Genomic DNA, 27305 nt, shown 5'->3' with positions numbered 1-27305 from the left:
AACCTTAATGAAGTGTAAAAACATATCTTGTACGATATAGGGTATGACATGAATAACTTGAAAAATCAATTAACAATACAACGGTTGATAGAATTGCCGGAAATTCAATAAACGCAAACAATTGATGTTGAAATTATTATATTTGTTAGTCATTGTAAGTCAGACGTAATACTGCAATTTCAAAAGAGTTAACTGTGTATTACATTTAGACTTAGACGAGTCATTAGATAACTTCTACGTGCATTGGTGTCAATCATTATTAGAATCATCATCGTTCCAGACGGCTCAATTTAATTCTCATTTCAAGTGTGGTTTTCATGCAATAGACATTCCACCAGAAAACGAGTAAAGCATTTTTCCTTGAAAGTTGCTTTGCTTTAGTAACTCTTTCATTTCGTAGCTTTGGAACAAGTGGTATAGAACCATCCAGTATAAACATAGATGTTTCAACAACCAAGAATCGATGAACAAATAATTTACACAAACTGACAAATGGAAACATCGAACGAAACAGTGAAATTAAAACTGAAAAGGGGGTAGAATTTTGCAGAGTCTTTTATATTTTGTCTTTTGATGAGTAAACTTCTCTTATGTATCCCTTAGCACCTGTTTAAACAGTATTTGATCATCAACGAGTAAAGTATATATTCAGCTCTTTGGAATACTAAATACATTTTACTTTTCTTATATAACATAGCCAATCTAGTGTCATTCTTCTAGATCTAATTTACTCCGACTTTTTTACAACAATATATTCCATGCTAATCATTTTAAGTTTTTTCAGAACATTTTGCCTCAGAAATGAAAAAAACAATGTTTGTCTTTTCCTGTTGTCTTTCTTAAAGAAAGGGAAAATATATGTTTTATAATATAATGTGTAACGTGGATTAAACACATGTTGATGTAAGCATAATCTTACATGTTGTGTATCTTGAATTCCAAACGAAATACTTACTGTATAACTAAAACTTTTCAAATAACATAATGATTAGAAGTATAGGCCAATGAGTTATTTTTCGAAACTGTAACAACACATAAAACTGTTACAACACATAGAAACTAAAATAACAATGAGAGCATCCCTAGACTTAAAGGGCCGTTGATAAAATCGATGTATAATGAAAATTATTACTGCTTGAATAGGATAAAACAAATGGAAACTAATTAATTGTTCAATATGGAAATAGTTCTTTTAATCTGAGCCTCAATGATTTTGCTAGGTTTATGTAGTGTTTACAATATAAATAATAATAATAATAATAATAATACTTATAATAGTAATAATATAAATAATAATAATAATAATAATAATAATAATAATAATAATAATTATAATAATAATAATGATAATGATAATAATAATAACAAAAACATTAATGATAATTATACATGTAGCAATAATAATAATAATTATAACAATTTTATTGTTTTCTCTGCACCTGCATGTCAAATGCAATGTAGTGCTTGATTTGTAAATACAGAACATTGACAGCACATTTTTAATTATCAGTTGATGTCTACCTTACGTAATTATCTCAGTTGATTTTTTTTACTTTTTGCAGGTTATTTGTCTGTGTTTTGTTATCTTATAAAGTGCCATTAACAACAAATCAGTGCTCTGGAGATGAAAAGGAAATAGTATATTAGCTTTAACGGTCATTTTAATATCAATTTGATATCATTTTATGCTGATTGCTTTTGGTTCATAAAACATAATCGGTCTACTGTGTTCAAATAAACAACTTTGAATACGTCTACAGTTTTGCTTATATTCAATCCAATTCAATTCAATATCTCACCTTTTCTCTCCTATATTGTCTAGATATTTGGCTGGGAGGTAGATATGAAAATATCTATTGTAATGTGAAATTTTGAATCTGAACTTATTGTTCAAAATACCTTACATATTGTGTTGGCTTTTTGGAAAAGTATAAATATGTACGAATTTTAAAATTTGCTATTTCAAAAAATGTAAGTACGGAAAATTTTATGTAAAACCAAAGCAAAAATAAATATATGTTTAATGAAAAACACAGAACATTGAATCATTTGGTGCAGCGCAATAATCATTTTTCAAAACTGAATTTGTTCTAATTGACAGTCAGGATTTATTTCAGATGTGTAGAAAGGATAAACAATTAGTTCGATTTTATTCCAAGGTCACCAATAAGATGGTTTATGACATTTCTCCCTATTTATCTGCTTTATACAATTTAGTAGTTCATGTATACAATTAAAAAGTAGTGAGAGTCAAACTGTTAAAACAACATTTGAATTGACAGATACACTTTCCTGTCCTTATTTTACAGACAAAGATAGAATGCAAATTATTACTGTAAGTTATATATATTTTGAATAAGTCATAGCATACCTTTGAATGATTTTTAGAAAGCCAATATGTATTGCGATTGATGAAAGTTACAGATAAGACCATTTGATACCAGGTGAGTTAATACATATGACGTGCAAAGGCCTGATATTAAATTGATAAAATACAAATTCGTTTAGTATTTTTTAACACACGTGAAAAATGTTTATAACAGCTAATGCACTATTTTATAAGTAAATTATTACATATAGTATACAGTTGTTTTCGTTAGAATGATGTTATAGCAATATTTGTCTTTCAACAAGACATATAATTCTTTTATTACATAAAAGTTGTTGTGCCGCATACTATATTCAAAACAAAAAATCATTAAAACATTATCGTTTTGTTCTACAACGTAAGCAGTTATCAGTTTTCAAAAAAATCATTTTGTTCTTACTAGACAGTCTAGTTTAAGCATCATATCAAGTATGTAGTAAGGATAAATAATTACTGCGATTTTATCTCAAGGTCAGCAATAAGACTGTTTATAATGATTTATATCCCTGAATATCCAAGTAAAATGTAATACAATCAATATTTATAAAGGAAAATGTGAGTGGTAATAAAAGTTATAGAACAATATTTGTATTGACAAAGGGCTAGGTTCACTTTGGGTGAAAAAATGCCCTGTTTCAGAAATTCATCAACATTTCAGCAAAGATTAATATTTATGTGTTGAAAAAGAAACAAGAACAACTTAGGCATTTTTTCTATTTATTAGGTTACCATAGCAACCAAGTTAAATGCACCATTTTTTTATATTTCTAACAAGTTAATTCCTTATAACATTGGCAAATAGCTAGATAACAGTCTCAAACACACAAACTTAACATCTCTCTAGATATAAAACAGATAATGTCAACATTTAAAAAAATGAACATTAAAAAAATTAATTTTCTACATAAATTTAATTTAAAATTCCATGGCAACGTCACCAATTTTCACATATTGTGATTCTGCAACTAGAGTCACAGAATTTTACAAATACTTGCAATCTATATTTCTTTTATATGTAAGCCTCTACTACAGTGATAGTTCCAAGATTAAGAATGTGAATGTATTGTTTTCAGTGTTGCCATGGAAACATAAACTAGTTTCATTTCAAACAAAAAAAAGCTGTATGAAGAGACAGTTTGCATGTGTTACATTTTTAACATTTTGGGTGTTTATGAATTACGGTATACATTTAAATTTCAGAAGGTTTTTACTTTTATAGGGCATGGAAATTTTCTTGTTTGTATAGCAACACTGTTTGATTGGCTTTGGTGAGATGCATGTTTGAAGCAATTGAAAGATAAAGGGTACATAATGTTCTAAGAATTAGACAATAAAAGTAACTCAGTTAATATATAAATAAACCAGTAGCATTAATGAGCATTGATTAAGTATATTGGACAGATAAACATGATACATTGTAATTACAGTAAATAGTTTAAATGCTTCCAATGACAATTTAAATGATTTGAGCCGTGTCATGACAAAACCAACAAAGTGCGTTTGCGACCAGCATGGATCCAGACCAGCCTGCGCGCCGGCACAGTCTGATCAGGATCCATGCTGTTCGCTATCAGTTTCTCTATTTGTAATAGGGTTGGTAAGCGAAAAGCATGGAACCTGATCAGACTGCGCGGATCTGGATCCATGCTGGTCGCAAACCCATTATGTTCGTTTTGTCGTGAAACGGCTCATTTATACAGTACCGATAAATTAATATCCTGCACTTTTATACAGATGTACAAGTTAAGATTAACATCACTGAAGCAATATAACATTATATATAATTACTTATATGTACATCAAAACATACAATTAGAATTTACAGTATATATTAATTTACATTTATTTATCTATAAATATATTAGTCCGCATTACTGTATTTAAACCTGTCAGATCTGGCACAACTGGGTGACATATTGAAAGGAATTAATGCTGACTTCATATACACTTATTTACTTAATGGTTAAAGTTTTAGTTCAATATTTACATATTCTAAGAGAGTATGACACGCTGATTGAAACAGGATAATATTAGTTACAAGAATGTCTGACAGGCTATGTACATAGTTCAATATAAACAGTCATTAGATTATATAACATGAGCCGCTAGGGGTGGGTTATATTGCAAACAATCAATCATGCATGGCCATATAACCTGTTAGACATATTTATAAAATATATAACCAAGCAGAATCACTTTATTGAAAAAACTTTTGTTTGTACAGAATTTGAAAATAGAACAATTGCATTTGGATATAACAATATATCAACCACTATATGAGAGGAAGCTATTCCTCAACTATACTTTTCTTCTGAATCTGAAGAGTCTATTGATTCTGGATTAGCTGAAGCATCCTCCAAATACTCACCCCAGTCTTTCACACCAAAGCTTGTTTCAGCTGTATGGACAGCCATGCCCAGGTACCATATGACTGCAGCAACATGAGAGCAAGTACCAACTGTCCTAGCCCCAGCCCTACATTTGCAATACCATGCAATTACATGGTCTTCATCATATTTTAACCACACAAGATATGATTTTGATGCTATATGGCGGCTCTGAAGTCTAACTCTTAGAAGGCCCGGAATTTCCTTGTGCAAGTGAAAGTCACAAGTACCACTAATATACTCCTGTACATAGCTTGAGCTCAGTTTTAACTGGTAAGTACCAAGAGTTAAAATTCTCAATAAAGTTTCTGACAGTTTTGGAAAATCTGTCAATGATTCAGTAGTTGTCCAATGGGCTACACTTCTCCTAGCAAGATCATGTTCTTCCACAAAATCTTGAAGACAAAGATTGCCTGACAATCTATCCCGCATCTGGCTTGCTAAAGTTGAGTCAAGTTCTTGGGTTTGGTTGATAGGTGGCAGGTACTTATTACATAAGGCACAAATTATGCTTACATAATCACCTATGTATGGCACTTGGTTTGTTGGAAGAACATGTGAAAGATACTTCCACCTTTTGATCCTTGCATTTGCAGCCTCTACCACCCATCTCACCTGAAGCACAATTAAATATAATTGCAAAACATGTGTAATAATACAGTTAGAATATCCAATTTAAGATGTATAGTACATTTGTACAAGTTAAAGGATTGAATAAAAAGTTGAATTCTATAACCAAGAAATATTTTTCATTATTTACATTATACTTGTTACATAATGAAATATTAAATAACTCTAGCCATGTTATATTACTTCTCAATTATGTCCCCTTCACCAGAATGTGACCTACTGTTACAATTTCAAAGAATTTGAGGGTCACCTGAGGTCAGTATTCTATAATCAGTAGTCTGAGAAGTGTTTCTGGTTTGTTTTTCTTTTGATTTTAATTAATAAACTAATTAATCTTAGGAAAAATAATTGAAGATTAAAGTTTTTTTATGTTCTTATTATAATTAACTTAATTAATCAGGCAATATTTTCTGTGATTAAATAAAAGAAAGAATAATTACTATGAACATTTGTATGCTAATCTTGCAGTAAACTATCTACATTATATTGAATAAAAATACAGTATTACAGTACATCATATTTAATGAGAGATAAGGTATCAAGAAGAAATATGATAATCTACAGAACAGTCTGGTCAACAATAGATGTTAAATGCATTTTAATTAAATTGGTTTTATTTAAAATAATAATATTTTATAATCCTAAATGTTAATTATGAAATGACCAGCTGAAAATGTTCAATATTATTAAAATACATCCAATAATGTATGTATTAAGTGAATGATATGCTGTTAAAATGAAAAGTTGATAAAGTATACATGAAAATATATGAACTTATATTAAGTTGATAATATTATGCAATGTAATTTATCTTCTTTTACTTTAGAAATGTTCAATATTTCATATATAAGAATTGAACATAAAATAATTTTCAATTAAAAGCTGTGCATTTAAAATCTGAAATTGATAATGATAATTTACTATATATGTAGTTGATTATTTAAATTATTACCTTTGTTACAAACCTACTGGCATTTGCATCATCTGTTGTCATCTGTTTTTTCTGTTCTTTTCTCATAAAAGGCAGGCATTTCTGCTTGTATCCCTAGTTCCTTCATTAATTCAATAGCATCCCTAAAACCACGGTCTACTACAAAAATGTCACTGGGGTCAATCCATGATTTGATTTCTTGTATGTTGTTGTTTAAAATATGTTTTAGAATGGATGCATCATTGTTTTTTTGAGTCAGCAAAATATGGCCCTAAAACACTCACAAAATAACCAGTGGTAGAGACAATTATCATGGGTTTAACTAATGGTCTGTGCTTGTGCATACTAAAGCTTTTCTCCTTTGGAATTGAAAGTTGTTGCTTTTGTTAATGTAAATATATGTTCCATCAAGAACTAGAATTGCCTGGTCATTGCTTTCAGCTAGAAGGTCTTGTGCTAATTTTCTGGTGTGTTTTTGAATGATTTCTTCTCTAGTAACATGTTCAAATCCAAGATGGGCTGGAACAATGATATCACAAAGAGCTTGTCTAGCTGAGTGAATTGCTCTTCTTATACTTGATTTTGTTATATTGAATATTGTTGATAATATTTTGTTTGAAAGTCCACATTTCATTTTAAAGAGGAAAAATACCAAGTGTTGTTATGGAGGTTCTTGCTGGAGTGTTTTTTATTGAAGATTCAACATGTTTGGTATAAATCAAGAAATTGTTCTTTGTTTAGGCCTGTTAAGTTGATTAAATCTTCATCTGTATAGGTATGCATACTGTCAAATGACATTCTCTTGTTTGAAGATTTTAAGGGCAATTTCTCTTGTTTTATTGATGAATTCAGTAATAGTAGTTCTGTTCAAAATGATTGTTCTTTTTTTTTTCATGTTCACTAGTTCTTCTTTATTAAATTCGTTTTAAGTTGTGATTGAAATGAGAAGTACAACATCTGCTTTCAGCTGTGATAATAATTCCATGTTCAATGAATACTGAATATCTTATATTTGCTGGTACAACTATGATTTTGGGACCTGGCTTTTTACAAATAAAACAGTAGGAATGGCTTTTGGATGTAGATTTAATGGGAAGCTGAATGGACGGTGGACTTTTACAGGCTGTAGATGTTGTTGCTGTTGCTATCTGATTTTCAGTAGATTTTCTTGATGTGTCTGAAACAGATGACTTTGGCTGTGCACTAGAAACTGGATACACTTTTTTGCTGCAACCTCCACAAATAAAATCCAAATTGGTTGTTTGCATCAAATAGAATTTCCGTAAATATTTAGCTATATTTTTGTTGACAGGTCTTCTTTGATGCAGTTTTAGCTTTTTTCTGCACAGCACACATATCTTTTGAGGCATCCTAGAAAAAAAGATGAATCATAAAAATATGCCTTATATTTTATTAAATTATTAAAGTTAATTATCACTGCAGAGTATCTTAAATTAATCCTATATCATTTTGTGTTTTCCAGTCTTAAACTGAACAAACTTTTTGCAACCATACCAGTATTTGTGATAAGTCTATCTTTTAACAATCATTTTTTTTATATTTATCACATTATTTTTAATATTATAAAAAAAAACTTTTAAAATTCAAAGCAAAATAAAACACATGAGTAAGACATTATCTAAAGAAAGTTGTTGAAAAAAAAAGAAAAAAAAAAGGGTAGCTACCTGGTTTTGAACTCCGGCCTATCGGGTGACAGCCACCGATTACATCCACTAGGCTATAGAGTACCTTGTCTTTTACATCTGCAAAACAAATATTAATACACTTAAAAAAACATTTTCACTCTGTTGCTCCTTTTAAAACGACACTTTAAGGCTCTTTTCTGTAAAACTTTCAAAAATTTCAATTCATTACCAAATATTTTAATTTCACTATTGATTTATCACTATTCTTCTATAATTTTAAAAGTTGACATGTTGACGTCTGCGTCCGTAACAACACAAAATGACAGGTCGAAATAAACATTTTGATTCGATACAGAAATTGAATTTAAAAGTATTATCGTCACAAAATATAATTATACAAAAGTTTTTACCTTTCGTTTCCAGTTTTTGCACCTACATCGCTGAAAAGCGTTGGAAAACGATCAGAGAGAAAAACAATAGCAGTCTACTTTCAGTTTCAGATTCAATGTCGAGTTAATTCCCTTGAATACAGTAGTGGTCAATTCTCGAACCAAAAGTTGGCGTTCGTACGCATTTTTCTGTTTCTTACGAGAAGCGGGTTAAACATAAATGTAATGTGCTATATTGTCTTTAGTATTTATTTATTAGCAAGACATAAACAAATGTTTTCCACAAACGGATAACATTTTTTTCTGATCAACCACGTATTCGGGCAGGACAAGTTCGGATAATGATTAGAAATAAAAACACGTAAAATATGTTATAAATCAGTTGCTGTCTAAGTTTATATAATTTTATTAAAGGTCTACATGAGTAATTAGTTTAGATAAGATTTTTTAAAGCAAACATATTGTTTTCATGCCAAATATCATGGGAATTATCAGCTAAGACCGAATTTCCATAGCAACAGCAAATGTCGGAAAACATTATTTTTAGATATGAAGAGCCAAACCCGACACCACCATATTTCGGCCACAGCTTTAGTATATATTTAGTATCATTACCTGAAAAGGACTTTGTGTCGCTTGTGGCTCTTCATATGTTATTTTAAGAAAATACGACAGCGAACGTTCTGAATTTCGCTATTTTGACAATTATGCATGGTTAATAAGTTGTGTTTTCTAGACATTAAAATACGATTTACTGTAATATTTTGTGATTTTTTGTTAGAATATAGGCCATTTCTTTTAAAATATGTAGGATGTCGTTTATATTTCATGGTTTTGCATTTGTAAAATTACTGGGCTAAAAAGCCCTGTTTGTGAACCTTGTCCTTTATTTTGCAGACAGGGATAATCAAGATATATATACTTACTGTAACAGTTTCAGTATTTAGTGTAAGTCGGTTACAATAAAGGACGTTGCATATAGATGTAGACAATTCAAAGAGTCGTAGTTATAACTTCAAAACATTTAAACCCACTATTGTGTGGACTCCAAAATATATTAAATAGAGAAACACAAAACCAGTAAGTAACGCCCAAAACGACAAACTTGTAAATGTTGCAGGCTAGGTTTGATTGAGAGTGTTTATGAACGGTACTGGAAAGTGCAGTCATTAATTTTCAGTATTAAAGCGCCAGGCAAGCCCATATAATTATGTGGCTGTAAACCTGGTTTATTATGTCATGTATCAAGCACAATTTCAGCTTAAAAATCTTGTGTCGTTCATATCTATTGATAAACGATACTGATTATTTGATGCTAAATATGTATTAGGATATTTTATCACTTTGCACGACAGTACGATTTTCTAACAGCTTCAGATGACATTAATTTCACTTGCGATTGGCTTTGTTTCGTTTATTCATGACATATATTAATATAATAATATATGCGTTGTATTGAATAAACTAACTTGTTTATAATTATATCTCGAAGTTGTGATATTAACTCAAGCGTTTACTCAAAATTTTTCTTAAAATGATATAATATATGAGTTCAGTGTGTCACAGTTAAGTGTGTCAAATACATTCAGACAACATGAGAAAGTAATCAGTTCGTGACTTGCACTTATTCATTCTCAAAGTGTTCCTATTTCTGACAGCTCAATTTAAGGAGTATTTGAGTTATACTGTAATTGAATGTTTTATATTCGATCTTATACAAAGATCATAAGTTAATCCCTTTGTCTGTGATACTGTGATTATCGATGTATTTGATGGAAAGACAAGTGTTAAAGCTAAAGAAAAGAAAATATGTGTTTAAACAAACTTCAATTATTGTCTTTATTATATAATCTATAAATAGCTTTGAAATGCCTTTCCCTGATTGGCTAACAAGCAACTTTTTGTAAAAAATAACAGGTCAATATCAGAGTATATTCACTGTTTTTTTTCCTAAAAATAGATTTTCAGATTATATTCACCGGTTTTTCTTCTAAAAATAGATTTTCTGGAAATCCCTAAAAGACGCGAGACTTTGACCTGATGTCACGACAAGTTTGTTGTTATTGTTCTGGAAAAAAACGTTGAGTGGGGTGTACATAAGAGTCAAATTAGTCTATTTTAGTTATCATTTTACATTTTTAAGAACAATAGGGATAAGCATGCAAATGGAAATGACCAAATTATGGAAACAGTAGACAAGCTGAAAAATAATGATTTCCGTCGTATGCAATGGCAGATGTGATAAGCCATATAAAAGCTATTTATAAATTATATAATAAAACAGATATGGACTTTTTAGCTGTTGAATATGATGTGATATGTACTGAAAAATTAATATTGACCTCGGCTATCACCTCGGTCAATATTAATTTTTTCAGTACATATCACATCATAGTCAACAGCTAAAAAGTCCATATTTGTATATTATTTCATAGACAATAGATGTAGTCAAAGATTTCTGTCATAATAACTAGTGGGATGTAATTCTTATGATACAAGTTTATATACATTTTGTACTTGTATTCAGTGTCAAATTCTGACATAAAGGCAACCGGACATTAGTTATGACCAGTTTTCTTAGAATTGGCGAGTTAAGGGTCTACACAAATAAGACGTATCTTTTTTAGGTAGTGGAATGGAAAACAAACTTTGTTTGATGTTGATTACGTCTAAATAATTTCAACCATTTGACATTCTCCATTATTCCTTTGAATTATTCCTTAAAAAATAAATAAACTAAAAGAGAAATATTTATACCTCCAAAAATAAAAACAACAAAAAAAAGAAAGAATGAAAGAAAAGGAAACAAACAGCCCGAATAAGATTGTGAAAATTTACAAAACAAAAGTCAGTAATCTCCGGCATATTTGACGGAACGTTTTGAAAAAAAACAGAGACTCGAGAAACTGCGCATGTGTATATTTATAATACATATATAAAAACATATAAATGATTTGTTTTGATACTTCTGAAAACAGATCACTGAGGTGTGAATATTCAGAATAATTGAGCTAAGATTTTGTTTGTAGAAAGCTTTGCGAAATTCAAACAATATATTAGGTTTTTCTTAGCGATAATTTACATAAAAATCTAATAAAACTGCCATGTTTCGTTGTTTATAAAAACTATCTCTTTAAAATTCCTGAAAACGTCTTTTTTTACAATACACAGAAAAGTTTTTCTTTTAGCACCTAGAAAAATTCAGGTTATGCAATATTTAACAAATTAACAATTCCAATTGAATTGAATTGAATTCTTACTTATAATTGGATATTGCCTGTTAATGACTTGCTTTCAATTAAACTATTTTGGTTATCTTTTAAACATATATTAAGTAGACCATTGAACACTTTTCATGCAGAAAAAGAATCTACAATCGAATAAATCAGTTATTAATTTTGAAGAAATATTTTTTCAAAAGCAATTAAGTCGAATGTTGCATATATAGAGGATATTGAATGAGTGTAGGTTTAATACTTAATTTATTGAACGAGTTGATTAAAATCATATTAAGCGAGCCTTATTTCTTCAACATTCCTTAATAATAATAATGATAATAATAATAATAATAATAATAATAATGATTATAATAATAATAATAATAATAATAATAATAATAATAATAATAATAATAATAATAATAATAATAATAATAATAATAATAAATAATAATAATAATAAAAACAATAAAAATAATAATAAATTAATAATAATACTAATAATTATAATAAATAATAATAATAATAATAATAATAATAATAAAACAAACAAACAATTTAAGCTTATTTTGTTTGGGAAGAAAGACCAAAAAATTTCTGTGGTTGTAGTTATATAGAACATATTTAAAATCATTTTTAAATTACAAAAATAGGATTGATAAAATGGATAAGACCTCATGTCACCGAGTTCTGTTTTAAACAGGTCGATTTTATGTTTTAGTTACATGTATTATTGTTTCGAAAGTGTTGAGAAGCAAGAATAACGTTTTAATTGTTTGAAATTATTTACATAAAACTTCCCATAAAGCTATTAAGTACTCGCTGTTTATAAACATACATTCTTTTAAAATTCCAGAAAACGACTTAATTTACCGTTCTCACGGTTATTAGTCATATAAAAAGAAAAAAAAACTTTTTCTATAAAATTACAATATGCAGCTCATTTTTATACCTCGCGATTATGTTTTATTTTAAAATATATATATCACATTAAATAACTTTCTTACAATTTAATTTTATTGTTCTCTTTCCAACAATAAACTCTTAAATCTATTTTCATGAATAATTTATGTCAAGAATTCTATTTACTTCCTGTGTAAAAAGAAAGGTTCATAATCAAATCAAACAGTACATATTGTAACAGTTGTTACGAAATAATTAGTGCCGTGAAAGTAATATAATAATTTTAACGAAATGAAATAGCTTCATCAAAAATTTAAAATTGCACTGTGTTATGTGATTCGAAAGTAGGTCGTTAAATACACTAAATGTAAGGTTAAGTCTTCAAAATCAACATACGAGTGTGTGCATTACAATTATACTGGTAGGATATTTGTTAATAAATCAATATCAATATATAACGTTTATGTTTAGTAAAGGTACAATTCAATTTGTATTTTGGTTGTAAATGGTCATTTGCATTTTTGAATATCGATTATAATCAATCATAATCTGATATGAACATAAATAAATGAAACTGTTTTTTGTATGTCGATATAAATATACACCTGCAATTTGTCATGTCATACAACTTTTACATACTCTCATATAAATTCATATTGAATAAAATGGTCAAAAGCCAGAAAAAATATATGTCGGTAGCATATAAAATTCTTCAAAGTGATTGAAGCAAAGAATAATGTTAAAACAGTTTTGACTGAATACTTCTAATATTGTCTTACATGAAATAAGAGTACAAAATTTAAGCATTTTGAAGACCAATTCAAGCAATTCCAAAATTTTCAATTTTGTAACAACATGCCATTTTTTCAGCTAAAGATTAAACTCAAATAAGATTTAAAAAGATAAATAAACTTAATAATTATATTCTAGTCAGAGGTTCTATGCTATATCTTTTATTAACATTTGTGGTATTTGCTACACTTTTACACAGTCTCGCTATAACAATAAAGTTTCCAAGCATACACGTTCTCAATAACTAAGAACAATAATAGTGTATTATTCATGTAAAACTATCTTATATGACACAAAATAAACACAATAATATCGGGTTTTATTGATTTTTCAATTTTATTTACAAAGTTAATAAAAAATAATTTCATTTAACTGCTTCAAACATAATTAAACGTTTATAAGACTGATATAGTCTTAGATTGTTTTACTTTTTTTCATCGGCTGTAAGTAAGCCAAAGAACAAAATGCGGCGTGTCTAATCTTACATAATTTGTCATACTTTTATACAGACAAACTATAATAATGAATAATATTTTCATGCACTTAAGTCATTAATTATCTTGTTTTCTAGACATCGTAATTTTAGTTTTGTTTAAATTACAGACAAATAATTTTTCCTACGATTTTATCCCTAGCTGTTTATTATTTATCGGTCTGATAAACTCCCTTAGACGCTTTGACGATCGATACATCTAATGGAAAAAATGAGTGTGAAACTAATCAAACACCATTTGTATTGACAAAAAATAAAATGCTGTTATCATTTAACAGATATATCTAGATAATGATACTGAATTTGTGAGTTGGTTACAGCAGAAGTAGGCTACGATATTGTGTAAAGATGTTGAGTGCATCAAAATTGAGCGTCATTTCTTCCTAACTGGTAGTCTTAAATAACTTAATCTCATATCTATGTAGTTTTGTGTAAGACCGAGTACTTTGTCATGGGTTAGTATATATTTTCAAGCGACGCCATACGCGTAATACAAACATTGCAGAAAACACAATACATCTTATACCTTAATTTAAATCTTTAAACTCAGCATAATATTAAAATATGTCGCAATATTATCAATATAAATCAATTTGTTTATTTGACTTGCTAAGTCATTCCCAAGAGTTGTGGCTGTTAACTTAAAAACATTTATTATGCTGGAATGCGGTTGGAATATAAAATCTCAATTTGTTCAGGGTTCCCAATATCGACCATTTTGTCGACTTGTGTTGTGTTTTGTTATTATTTATGAGTTTGTTAAAATTAAATTTCAGACGGGACTGAAAATCAAATCTCATTAGACGCGTGGAGTGGAAACAATTGTTTGTATCGTACTATTTTAAATTATATTGATTTAAATTTACATGATTAATTACGCGTATCGTTCACAAGCAGCGTTTTACATTGGAATTAACAGTCAATACATACATCTGAAACTAAAAGCAATAAAATGTTTATGTTTCAGATTTTTTTTGTCTTAATCCATACCCTTTTTCTTTTGTTAGAGAGTATAAGGTTAAGTTATTTTACAAAAAAGTAAACTGTTTTTTGTTTGTTTCTTTTTTGCATTAGCACACTCGATTTTAAACACATATTGTTTCATTCTGTATAATTATAAAGTGATTTAAACAGTTTGTTTTATGTATTTAAGATACAGAGCAATTAAAAAAAGAATTGTTCATCTATAACTATGTTTAAGCTGAACTCAATTTCAATAAAAAAAATAATATAGCAGTACGAAAGAGAACTAAAAATTCTAACATCAAAGCAAAGAATTCATTTTATCAATAATTTGTTTACTAGAGTTAAAAACATGTGTGCTAACGGCATGGATTTAGTATATACACGTATCTATACTTATTGTAATTCTACAATAATTAAGTTTAACTCAGGAGTCATATAAAATTATGACTTATGATTTAAGAAAACACTATATGTATTTTGATATCCTTAACGAGTAACCAAACAAAGTTTACAAACGCCATTACTTGGCAATTACAACATACTCAAACGACGATAAAACACAATGATTATGAATACATGTTTTAGACATATTTCATATCCTGAGCAATGTTATGTGTCATATCCTTATTATCTGAATGCTTCATATGCAATCGACTTTGAATTATAATTTAACAATAAAAAATGTGCACTTAAACCTTCCAAATGGAGCGCTACCTGGATATCCAAATATGATCTGATGATCTGTTTTCTTTTGTTTTATTTTTCCTTATATGATATGATAAAATATAAGCCTGTATTGAGTTCAATGAAATCAAAAAGATCAACTGCAACATAGTAGAACTATTTTAAAGATTAATTTCTGAAATTCCTAAATATTGTTACACAATGTTTCTATGGAAATCATTAATTTTGATATGTGTGGAAAAAAATATTGAAAACGCTGAATACTGCTCAATCCAGTGCAAGGAGCGTTGACGGTAGCTTGCAATTATCACAACCGTCCATAAACAGGCTCAATAAAACCGAATCTGCAAACAATTTTAACTTTGCCGCGTTGGGTCTGCTGTAGGGATTCTGTTTTTCTCTGAGATAATCTTGAATGTGCCATTGAATACATGTTCATCTTATTCTGACATAAGCTGGAGTTAATAAGGTAAACAGAACCATACTTGTAATTGACACTTTTGTCGTGAGTTTGTTTCTACCTTAGGACTGTATTTAGACAAACGTACGACAAATAAACATCTGAACAATATAAATGAAAAAAAAGTCGACTATGTACATTTCTATAAACAAGTAACAGTGAAGATATATAGAATAATGTATTTCTGAAGTTATGCACATTTTTCAAATTGAGATGAATTTATTTTCATTTTTACTATTTATATCTAAATGATGATTGACCAATAATTGATAATAAGAATTGTTTAGGACGAAAAAAAAAACTGCTTAACGTAATTTTTTTTATTTACTTAGCGTAACCGATATATTCTAAAGGAAAGGATATTTATTGAAATTCCCGTTCGCCACCTAAGGTTATTAAATATCCTTAATAAGTTTAACATGAAATAGATATGACACAATGTAAGCCTTTTTGACAAAATGTCACTTTTATGAATGGCTGACAAAATAAAAAATGTATTTGACATCGTTTATTTGTTTCCCAAACGTTCAAAATGGGTGGGGTTGCTGATATTAAGATTGTTAACAATAATAATTATACGTAAATATTAAGATAATGTTATCAGAATGATTGTTACAAGGAATAGAAACAGACAAAGTAGATAACATATTTGACATGTTACATAACACACATGTTGTATCTATATAAATACGTTTATTGGTACATTTTTCTTATAACCTCTTACAGGATAACAGCTTTTATCACTGATATGATACGCAGCCAACTATCTAATTTACCTTTTTGTACTTGAGGAATACAAAGCTCAAATATACTTTTTCAATTGGATATAAAGAACGATAAAAAATTGTTAAAATAAAGGCATCTATTTTATGATGAGAATTTATAAACTGTAAATAAAGCTATACATTATTTATTTGAAATGGTAAAATACGTTTTTATATTTCAGAGAGCAGCGACACATACAATGGCGTATGGTGGCTTTTTAGTTTTATTAGTAGAGGAAGGCATGAGATGAATTTACGCGCATTATTTCAGGCAAAAACAAGGACTTCATTTGTACCACCAACGATCCGTAAGCTTAGCTTGATAGCTTCCCTATATGGAAGAATCATAACTACAGCGGTGACCTGTAAGTGATTCGAGGTCAACGGCCCTAACAACTCGGTAACGGACCATTCATGGAAGTCTAATATGACAATTGACTAAGAATTAGATGTCTGTTAACATAAATAAACAGTTTTCCCAAGAATAAGTTAACAACAACAATAATAACAACACATATTCGCATTACAGATATAACTTTAGTTTATCCCCGTATATATAACGCGTACGTTATCTGTAATTTACTCATGATATTTGTTATGTGTAACGTTGTTTATGATTGGTCGGCAATAACTCTTTATAGTTACCGTAAACAGAGGATATTGCAGAAGTATGTATTTAATACAAAATTTATTAAACAAGTTTAATAAAATCATATTATGCGAGGCTTTGCATATTGTTCTATTCAACGCGTTTCATAGATACGTCGAATATAATATTCTATTGATCACATGTTCAAAATATATAGGAATAAATCAAAGTCTAAGCTGACAAACGTTCGACAAATAAACTTCCGAACAATATAAATGATGTTAAGTCGACCATGTACACTTCTATAAACAAGAAACAAGAGAGATATATAGAATAATGTACTTCTGAAGTTATCCTCATTGTTTAAATTGAGATAAATTTGATATTCATTTTTACTATTTATATCTAAATGATGATTGACCAATAATTGATAATAAGAAATGTTTAGGACGAAATAAAAAAAAATGCCTAACGTAAAAATATTATTTACTAAGCGTAACCGATACATTCTGAAGGAAAGGATATGTAATTAAATTCCCGTTCGCCATCTTAGGTTATTAAATATCCTTTATAAGTATAACATGAAATAGATATGACACAATGTAAGGTTTTGTGACAAAATGTAACTTTTATGAATGGCTGAACAAATTAAAATGCATTTGACAGCGTTTATTTGTTTCCCAAACGTTCAAAATGGGTGGGGTTGCTTATATTGAGACAGTTAACCTTAATATACGTAAATATTAAGATAATGTCATCAGAATGATTGTTACAGGGAATAGAAACAGACAAAGTAGATAACTAATTTGAAATGTTACATAACACACATGTTGTATCTATATAAATACGTTTATTGGTATATTTTTCTTATAACCTCTTGAAGGATAACAGCTTTTATCACTGATATGATACGCAGCCCACTATCTAATTTACCTTTTTGCACTTGAGGAATACAAAGCTCAAATATACTTTTTTCAATTGGATATAAAGAACGATAAAAAATTATTAAAATAAAGGCATCTATTTTATGACTGTAAATAAAGCTATAAATTATTTATTTGAAATGGTAAAATACGTTTTCATATTTCAGAGAGCAGCGACACATACAATGGCGTATGGTGGATTTTAGATTTATTAGTAGAGGAGGACATGAGATGAATTTACACGCATTATTTCAGGCAAGGACACGGACTTCACTTGTGTCACAGACGCTCCGTAAGCTTAGATTGATAGCTTCCCTATATGAAAGAATCATAACTACAGCGGTGACCTGTAAGTGATTCGAGGTCAAAGGCCCAAACAAACTCGGCAACGGACACATTCATGGCAGGCTAATATGAAAATTGACTAAGAATTAGATTTCTTTTAACCTAAATAAACGGTTTTCCAAAGAATAAGTTTACAACAACAATAACAACAACACATATTCCCATTACAAATATAGCTTTGGTTTATCCCTGTAGATATAACGCTTACTCAATCTGTAATTTACTCATGGTATTTGTTTTATGTAACGGTGTTTTTGATTGGTCGGCAATAATCCTTTGAAGTAACCGTAAATAGAAGATATTGCAGCAGTATATATTTACTACTTAATTTATTAAACAAGTTGAATAAATTCATATTATACGAGACTTTGCATAGAGACATATTGTTCTATTTAACGAGTTTCATAGATACGTCGAATACAATATTCTATTTATCACAAAAAAATCAAAGCCTTAAAAAACTGTATCGAAACAGAATTCTCTTTTTTTATACAAATTCTATAAAAACTATTCAAATATAAATTATTCCATTAATTTATTTCAAATAACTTGGAAGAGACAAGATTTATTGGGCAAAGGGAGTAAATTTTGTTTTAAGTGGTCAATTAAGAGACCACAGCATTTGCGTCTGTAATAAATCAAATTACATTCATTTGCTAATGATTTTTAAAGAACCAATGCGACACTATATCATTTAAAAGAGACACTACAACATTAAAGTACAACAATTTACAAAGTATTTAATGCATGACCAAGTCAGCAAACAGTTGAATGTCCTTTGAAAAATAAATCATGTCTGAAAATTTTGTATGGTTGTTAACCTTTGAAACTTTGTCCTAGCAGCTGAAATTTTGAATTGGTATGTCAAGACAATAATCTATGCCAGGAAATGATGTTTGTCTAAATATACCAAAGTTACTATTTATATATGAAATATGTTTTTACTTTTCCTTGCGGTTTTTCAAAATCAATATAAATGAAACCGTTTTTTTTTCTTTTTTCGATGTGTCAATATGACACGCAATGTACTTTTGTTTCCTTTATCAATTACTCTAAGGGTAATAAGTCTGGAAACACAAAGCTGTACAAAGAGGTGATACCAATTAAAGCGAGACATTTAATCGTTTTGTCTGCATATTTTTTTAATATTCATTTAACATTCTTTTTTTGTTTGTTTTAATTTGAGGTTTAAAAAACACGTTTTAGGCAATGCTAGAATAGTACAAGAAATGAAGAAGTGTAGCTTAAGTGTTAATTCAAATTGATTACAGTTTAATTAAAAAATAATTATCAAAGATTCAAAAGATTTTTTCGATCCCAGTGTATGTCAGTTTCTTTGAAATATGTAACAAACCGAAAAATTATGTATATGGTCGTTGAAGTCTATGATTAGATCCTGTATTGTGTTGTTATAATGAGATCAAAATAGTCATTCATGTCGAAGGCAGTTGTTTGTCTGTGTGTTTTAAGTTTACATTTTTTCTTTTGTTACAGTAGTTGTTTTAATACACCGCATTTCGCATGTGATACATTATCAGCGGCTTTCTCCAAGCAAAAATATGTAGTCTTATTGAATAGTCGGTGTCTATAATATTTTTTGTTATAAACGGCTATTGGAGCAGTAAATTATCTATATCGCTATTATAGTCAATTGTATTTTGGATTCTAGGAATAAATGCGAAAATTGAGATCTTTTTCAATTATTAATTTGAGTTATAAAATTCATTTTTCAATATAACATGTCTACTTTTCAATAGAAAACAAAACTGTTCTTGACAGTTTGTAATAGGTTTCAGTCGGCTAACATTAAGTAAACGACATTAAGTACAATATCTGATATTGCACGTTATCCCTTGAGAACATTAAAAGCCATCATGACTCGACTTCCTCATGAAAACGTTATTGTTGTATGTGTGTGTTTAATTCATAGAATGAATGTGAACAAAGCCCCATGTGATTAGATCGAGATGAAAAGCGGAATATTGTACTGATCGTATAAAGATTAAAAGATACAATCATAAAATAATTGTATTAATTCACTTATCTTTGACATAAATAAATTGCTATATCAACACGGTCGGGTCGAACTTTAATCGCAAAGAAGTTTAAACAATGATGAGTGGCTTTGTGACATTTGTACCAGGTGTGCATCATAAATATTCTATATTTTAAGTACTTAATCTATGCACATCTTCAAATTGTCTTAATTGCTTCGCATGTAATTGGGTTGTCGATATTCATTTCCGTATACAAAGGTTACTTAGAGCATTTTAGTAATGGAAAAAAAGTGTGTTGTGTAATTGCTAAGGGAGGTAGCAAGAAAGGCAAAAGTAGATATGATACACTAGTACATGTATGTACTTAAGGCTTATTGAATCACGAAAACAAAACAATGGTTTCACTTGTGTAAGGGGTTTGTACAAAGTTCATATTAAAATGAAAACAATCACATAAAATGATGAAAATCATTTTTGGCACATATACATCATTTTTTTAATGTACGGAAAAGATGATACGCTACAACCTTATTAATAACGATGTACTTTACTGCAGTATATCATATTATGTCAGACAAATAAAACAAATATAATTTCTGATCCAAGGAAATAAAAAATACTTCATTTGCGGTTTTTTTCAGTTTGTTAAAAATAATATTTATGTTAATTTCAGATAATCATTATAGAATCTTACCTCTCTACTATTTTTAGTGATTTTCATATCACTTTGACGACAGTTTATATCACAATTAGATACAATTTTACAAGTAAATTCCCAAACAACCAAGTTTAAAGGCAATAAAGGCTGAAAAATAGTTTTTGAGATAATTTTAATTTTCATTAATTTTTCAGGTTATTCTTTCATTTTCAATAATTTAGAATATCATGCAAAAATATATTAAAACACTGCAATGAATGATGTTAATATGTCAACGTTAAGAAAATCTAGCTATAAAACGTGACGGAAAATCGAAAATTTTATCTTGATGTGTTTAACATTTTCCAACTACCGTATTATTGAAGGCCTGCGTCTTTAAAATACATGTAACAATAATTCCTACTAAATTATCAAATATCTTTTAAATTAGTTGATATTTAGAAACTTTATCAAGTTTCTTCTCAAAGAAACTAGTAATTTGTCCAAAAATTGCAATGTTTTATTTATTAATAATGTATGCATCATATCTGTCTGTTGGTTAATATTTTGCAGTGTCCGCACGTTTATCTTGGTAGAAAGAACATAAGATATGTACTCTTAGACTAAATGGCGGTGGTTCTATCCTCGGACAAGGCAAAATTTCTCCATGACAGCTGATATTTGACATTGATGTAATGATCAGTTCTGTCTCGTCATTAATTTAATAATGATGTGGGATTAGTAATTGTTCACTTGGTCAACAACATAATAAATGACCATTCAGCAAAATGGTTGACCTTCATATGTATTTACACACATTTTAAATTTATTGAAGATTCAATCATTCATTAAAATGTAAAGTTTTCTTCATGTAAGATACGAAATTCAAATGAGAAAAAAAACTTTTTTTTTTTTGAATCCAAAATCTTTGTACTGATTCTATACAAATAATTCTGATACATTTCAAAGAAAAAAGGAATATATCATTTCAATATTGAAAAGAACAGTTATAAACATTATCTTAATAGTGTTGCAACTTAACAAATCAAAACAAAAAAACTTTATGCAAGTAGTTTTACTAGTAATCTACTTTTGATAAAAGAAAACATTATTAAAATGCCATATTATTCATTACTTTTTTCACTTGCTCACGATTCTAATATAACATTCTGATTAACAATGTCAAAGCTTTAGCACTCTTAAATAGTTGTTTGTTTAATCGTATTTGTACTTGAAAAAAGTTTTGATGAGAATACTGTAACACTTCATATAATTAACCACAGATAAGTATGCTTCAATCAATTGAAATAAATAAAAATATAATGAATAAACAATAAATAAATAAATAAATAAATAACTGTGTACCCTAAAATCATTTCTGATTCATTTGGACAAACACACGCCAAAATATAATACGATAAAATAAATTTTATTAATGCTTTATAAAGTATAGTTCTTTCCTCTAAACGAACATTACCTAAACCAGATATTGTTCAAAATGTTAAATATTTAATGATATTTTATAAACACAGTTAATTTTTGGTACTCAAGAATTTTGGTACTCAAGACTCATACTAATGCCTTCTTGTGTCCTCCATGATATACGACATGTATAGGAAACATGTCAATTGAGTACACATTTCTCAATTTTGAAGGGCTTAGAAATTATTCAATTTGTTAGTCATTGTACGTCAGACGTAATTCTGCAATTTTAAAAGAGTTCACTGTGTATTACACTTAGATTTAGACAAAACATTAGATGTCAATAGCGTGCATTGATGTTATTTACTATTAGAATCATCATCGTTCCAGACAGCAGCTAAATTTAACTCTCATTTGAAGTGTATATTTCATACCATAGAAATTCCATCAGAAAACAAGTAAAGCATTTTTTCCATAGAAGTTGCATTCCTGTAGTTGCTCTTTTATTTTGTAGTTTTGGTAATGACAGATCCAGTATAAACATAAATGTTTCAACAATCAAGATTTGATGGACAAATAATGTACAAAAACTTACAAGGGAATATCGAACGAAAGCAGTGAAGTTAAAACTGAAAAGAGGAAGAATTTTGCAGAATCTATTTGATCTTATCTTTCGATGAGAACACTTTTTTCATGCATCCCTTAGCACCGGTTTAAGAAATGAATATAAGGCCATCAACAACTAATTTATATATTGTTTCTTTGGAATGTGTTTATTAAATATATTCTACTATTTTATATCTAGTGTCAGTCACCTGGCTCTAGTTTACTCTGACTAGTTTACATCAACTCGTACATTCTATGGCTAAACATGTTAAGTTATTAACAGGATGCTATGCTCAGAAATTGTCCCTTCTTTTTCCTGTTTTCTTTGAAAAAGAAAATGATAACATTTGCTTTATAATGTTGTAATGTGGATTAAAACCTGGTATGTATGCTGATTTTACCTGGAGAAACAAAGAATCGAATGTGATAAACGTTTCATAATGTAAAAACAGTCTTACATGTTCTGTATCTTGATATTTCAAGCGCAATACTTACTTTATAACAAAAGCAAGACTAAGTTTAATTGCTTACAAAATCAGAGGTATAGGCAAATGAGAGTACTATTTCGAAACTGTAACAACATATAAAACAATAACAATGAGAGCATTTCAATACTTATTGGGCCATTAATAAAATCGATTTATAATCAAAAGTATTACTTCTTTTATAGTATGAAACAGGTGGATTCTAATTTATTTTCTAGTTTGGTAATTGTTCTTTTAATACAAAATTTGTCTCCGTTATTTATTATTTTGTAAGGTCTCTGCAGTCTTAACATGTGTAGAAGTGAACAATCAATTGTTCAGTAATGATGAAGATGATGATGATGCTGCTGCTGCTGCTGATGATGATGATAATAATAATAATAATGATAATAATAATAAGCATAATAATAATAATAATTATAATAATAATAATAATAACAATAATAATAATAATAATAATAAATGCTAATAATAATTATAATGATAATAATAATAATAATAATAATAATAAAAATTAATGATAATAATAATAATAATTTTATTGTTTTCTTTGCGTTAAAAGATACCTGTTCATGAATGCGGTAAAAGGCAATGTAGTTGTACATGATTTTTAAATACAGAACATTAACAGCACTTATTAATTTGCAAGTTAAAGTCTACCAAACCAAATATCCTCAGTTGATTTTTGTACCCAATGTCTGTAGTCATTTGCCTGTCTTGTGCTTTGAATTTATATTATAATATTTATCTCATTTACAGCAAATCAGTGCTCAGAAGACGAAATTTGAAATAGTTTATCAGCTTTAATGGTCATTTTGATATCAATTTAACATCATTTTATGCTGATTGCTTTTTGTTCATAAAACATTGTCGGTCTACTGTGTACAAATAAACACTATTGAATACGTCTACAGTTTTGCTTATATCTCATCTCTGCTCTCCTATATTGTCTAGATATTTGGCTGTGAGGAAGATATGAAAATATTCATGACAAGTTTATTGCTAAATTCGAGATATGAATGTATTGTTGAACATACCTAACATATAGTGTTGGCTTTTTGGAAAAGAATAAACATGCATTCGCTATTTCAAAAATGTAAGCACGGAAATTTGATTTAAAAACAAAGCAAAAATAAATATATTTTAATGAAATGCACAGAACGTGTTCTACTTAAACATTGAATCATTTGGTGCAGCGCAATCATTATTTTTTAAAACTTAATTTGTTCCTATTGACAGTCAGGATTTATTTCAACTGTGTAGTAAGGATAAAGAATCAGTTCGATTGTATTACAAGGTCACCAATAATATTGTTTATGACTTTTCTCCCGGTTAATCTGCTTTATACACTGTATGAAGTTCATGTATACAATGGAAAAATAGTGAGAGTCAAACTGCTAAAACAACATTTGAATTGACAGATACACTTTCCTGTCCTTATTTTACAGACAAAGTAAGAATGCAAATTATTACTGTATGTTAATAAATATATATTGAATAAGTCATAGCATATCTTTGAAGTTATGTATTGCAATTGATAAAAGTTACAGATAAGACCATTTGATACCGTGGCTTATAGAAAGGTAAGTAAATAAATATGACGTGAAAAGGCCTGATAATAAAATTATTAAATACAAATTCTTTAAGTATATTTTAACACACTTGAAAAATGTTTATAACAGCTAATGCACAATTTTGTAAGTAAAGTATTACATATATTATAAAGTTGTTTTCGTTAGAATGATGTTAAAGCAATATTTGGCTTTCAACAAGACATATAAATCTTTTATTACATAAAATTTGTTGTGCCACATACGATGTTCAAAACAAAAGATACATGAAACATAATCGTGTTGTTCTACAATATAAGCAGTTATTAGTTTTCAAAAATCATTTTGTTCTTACTAGACAGTCTAGTTTAAACATTTTATCAATTATGTAGTAAGGATAAATAATTACTGCGATTTTGTCTCAATGTCAGCAATAAGAATAGTTATTATGATTTATCTCCCTAAATATCCAAGTAATATGTAATACAGTCAATATTTAAAAAGGAAATTGTGAGTGGTTATAAAAGTGATAAAACAATATTTGTATTTTGCAGACAGGGATAATCAAGATATATACTTTATACTGTAACAGTTTCTGTATTAATTGTAAGTCGTTTACAATAAAGGACGTTCCATATAGATGAAGACAATTCAAAGAGTCGTAGTTATAACTTCATAGCATTTTAACCCACTACTTTGTGGCACTCCAAAATATTTTAAATAGCGAAACACAAAATCAGTAAGAAACGCCAAAAACGACAAACTTGAAAACGATACAGGCTAGGTTTGACTGAGTCTGTTTATGGACGGAACAGGAAAGTGCAGTCATTAATTTTCACTATTAAAGCGCCAGACAAGCCCATATATGTGGTTGTAAACCTGGTTTATTATATCATGTATTTAGATGCACACTTTTTTATATTATTTTGATGTTGTTTGATGTATAGAAAACATGATTATATGAAATGAAAATAAATGCACGAAAATAGATAAATGATTTGCATATTGTTTACTGCCCCCCCCCCCAAAAAAAAAAAAAAAAAAAAAAAAAAAAATAATATTAAAATTGTAGTCCAAGTTGCCAGCACATATCATTTCTATTTGTAAATATTTATTAAATTTCAATGACCTGAATTCTGTTGATTGGTTCACAATGTGGGGATATTTGCTTAATCATCTCGTGTATAATAAACGATAATTGATAAACGATACTAATTAGTTGATGCGAAATACATATGAAATTTTATCACCTTACAAGACAGTACGATTTTCTTACAGTTTCAGATGACAATAAATTCACATGTGATTGGCCTTTTTTGTTTCTTCAAGACAGATAATATAATATATGCGTTTGTAATGAATAAACTAACTTGTATATAATGATATCTCGAAATTGTGATATTCACTCAAGCGTTAACTCAAATTTTTTCTTAAAATGATATAATATGAGAGTTCAGTGTGTCACAGTTTAGTGTGTCAACTACATTCAGACAACATGTGAAAAAGTAGTCAGTTCGTGCCTTGCACTCATTCATTCTCAAAGTGTTCTCATTTTCTGACAGCTCAATTTAAGGAGTATATGAGTTATATTGTTATGAAAGTTCTATATTGGATCTTATTCTTAGATCATAAGTTAATCCCTCTGTCTGTGATATTGTGATTATCGATGTACTATTAAAAGACGAGTGTTAAAGCTAAAAGCTAAAGCTAAAATAATAATAATAATAATAATAATAATAATAATAATAATAATAATAATAATAATAATGATTAATATTTTCATGCACTTAAGTCATTAATTATCTTGTTTTCTAGTCATCGTAATTTTAGTTTTGTTTAAATTACAGACAAATAATTTTCCTTCGATTTTATTCCTGTTTATTATTTATCGGTCTGATAAACTCCCTTAGACGCTTTGACGATCGATACATCTAATGGAAAAAATGAGTGTGAAACTGATCAAACACCATTTGTATTGACATATTTTTAAGCTACGCCATACGCTTAATACAAACATTGCATAAAAACACAACACATCTAATACTTTAATTTAAGTCCTTAAACTCGGCATAATATTAAAATATGTCGCAATATTATCAATATAAATCAATTTGTTTATT

General features: G+C 28.5%; 1 protein-coding gene and 1 long non-coding RNA gene across 2 annotated transcripts; both read right to left on the bottom strand.

Annotated features, from left to right (window-relative positions):
• Positions 1 to 4026: 4026 nt before the first annotated feature.
• LOC132753183 (uncharacterized) lies at positions 4027 to 6380 on the bottom strand. Its single transcript, XM_060743621.1, has 2 exons — positions 6338 to 6380; positions 4027 to 5370 (listed from the first exon to the last, which is right to left on the bottom strand). Exons 1-2 carry the CDS (start codon positions 6377 to 6379, stop codon positions 4663 to 4665), a joined length of 750 nt encoding a protein of 249 aa, XP_060599604.1. The 5' UTR covers position 6380; the 3' UTR covers positions 4027 to 4662.
• Positions 6381 to 7260: 880 nt separating this feature from the next.
• Positions 7261 to 9224, bottom strand: LOC132753182 (uncharacterized). Its single transcript, XR_009628917.1, has 3 exons — positions 8373 to 9224; positions 8002 to 8079; positions 7261 to 7687 (listed from the first exon to the last, which is right to left on the bottom strand). It is a non-coding gene; the product is annotated as an uncharacterized LOC132753182 (long non-coding RNA).
• Between the last annotated feature and the right edge of the window lie 18081 nt (positions 9225 to 27305).

The sequence above is a fragment of the Ruditapes philippinarum genome, unplaced genomic scaffold (assembly GCF_026571515.1).
Source record: "Ruditapes philippinarum isolate M1 unplaced genomic scaffold, ASM2657151v2 ctg3303_1_1_1_1, whole genome shotgun sequence".
NCBI lineage: Eukaryota > Metazoa > Mollusca > Bivalvia > Venerida > Veneridae > Ruditapes > Ruditapes philippinarum.
The sequence above is the reverse complement of the archived record's forward strand: the minus strand, read 5'-3'. Positions and strand labels throughout refer to the sequence as shown.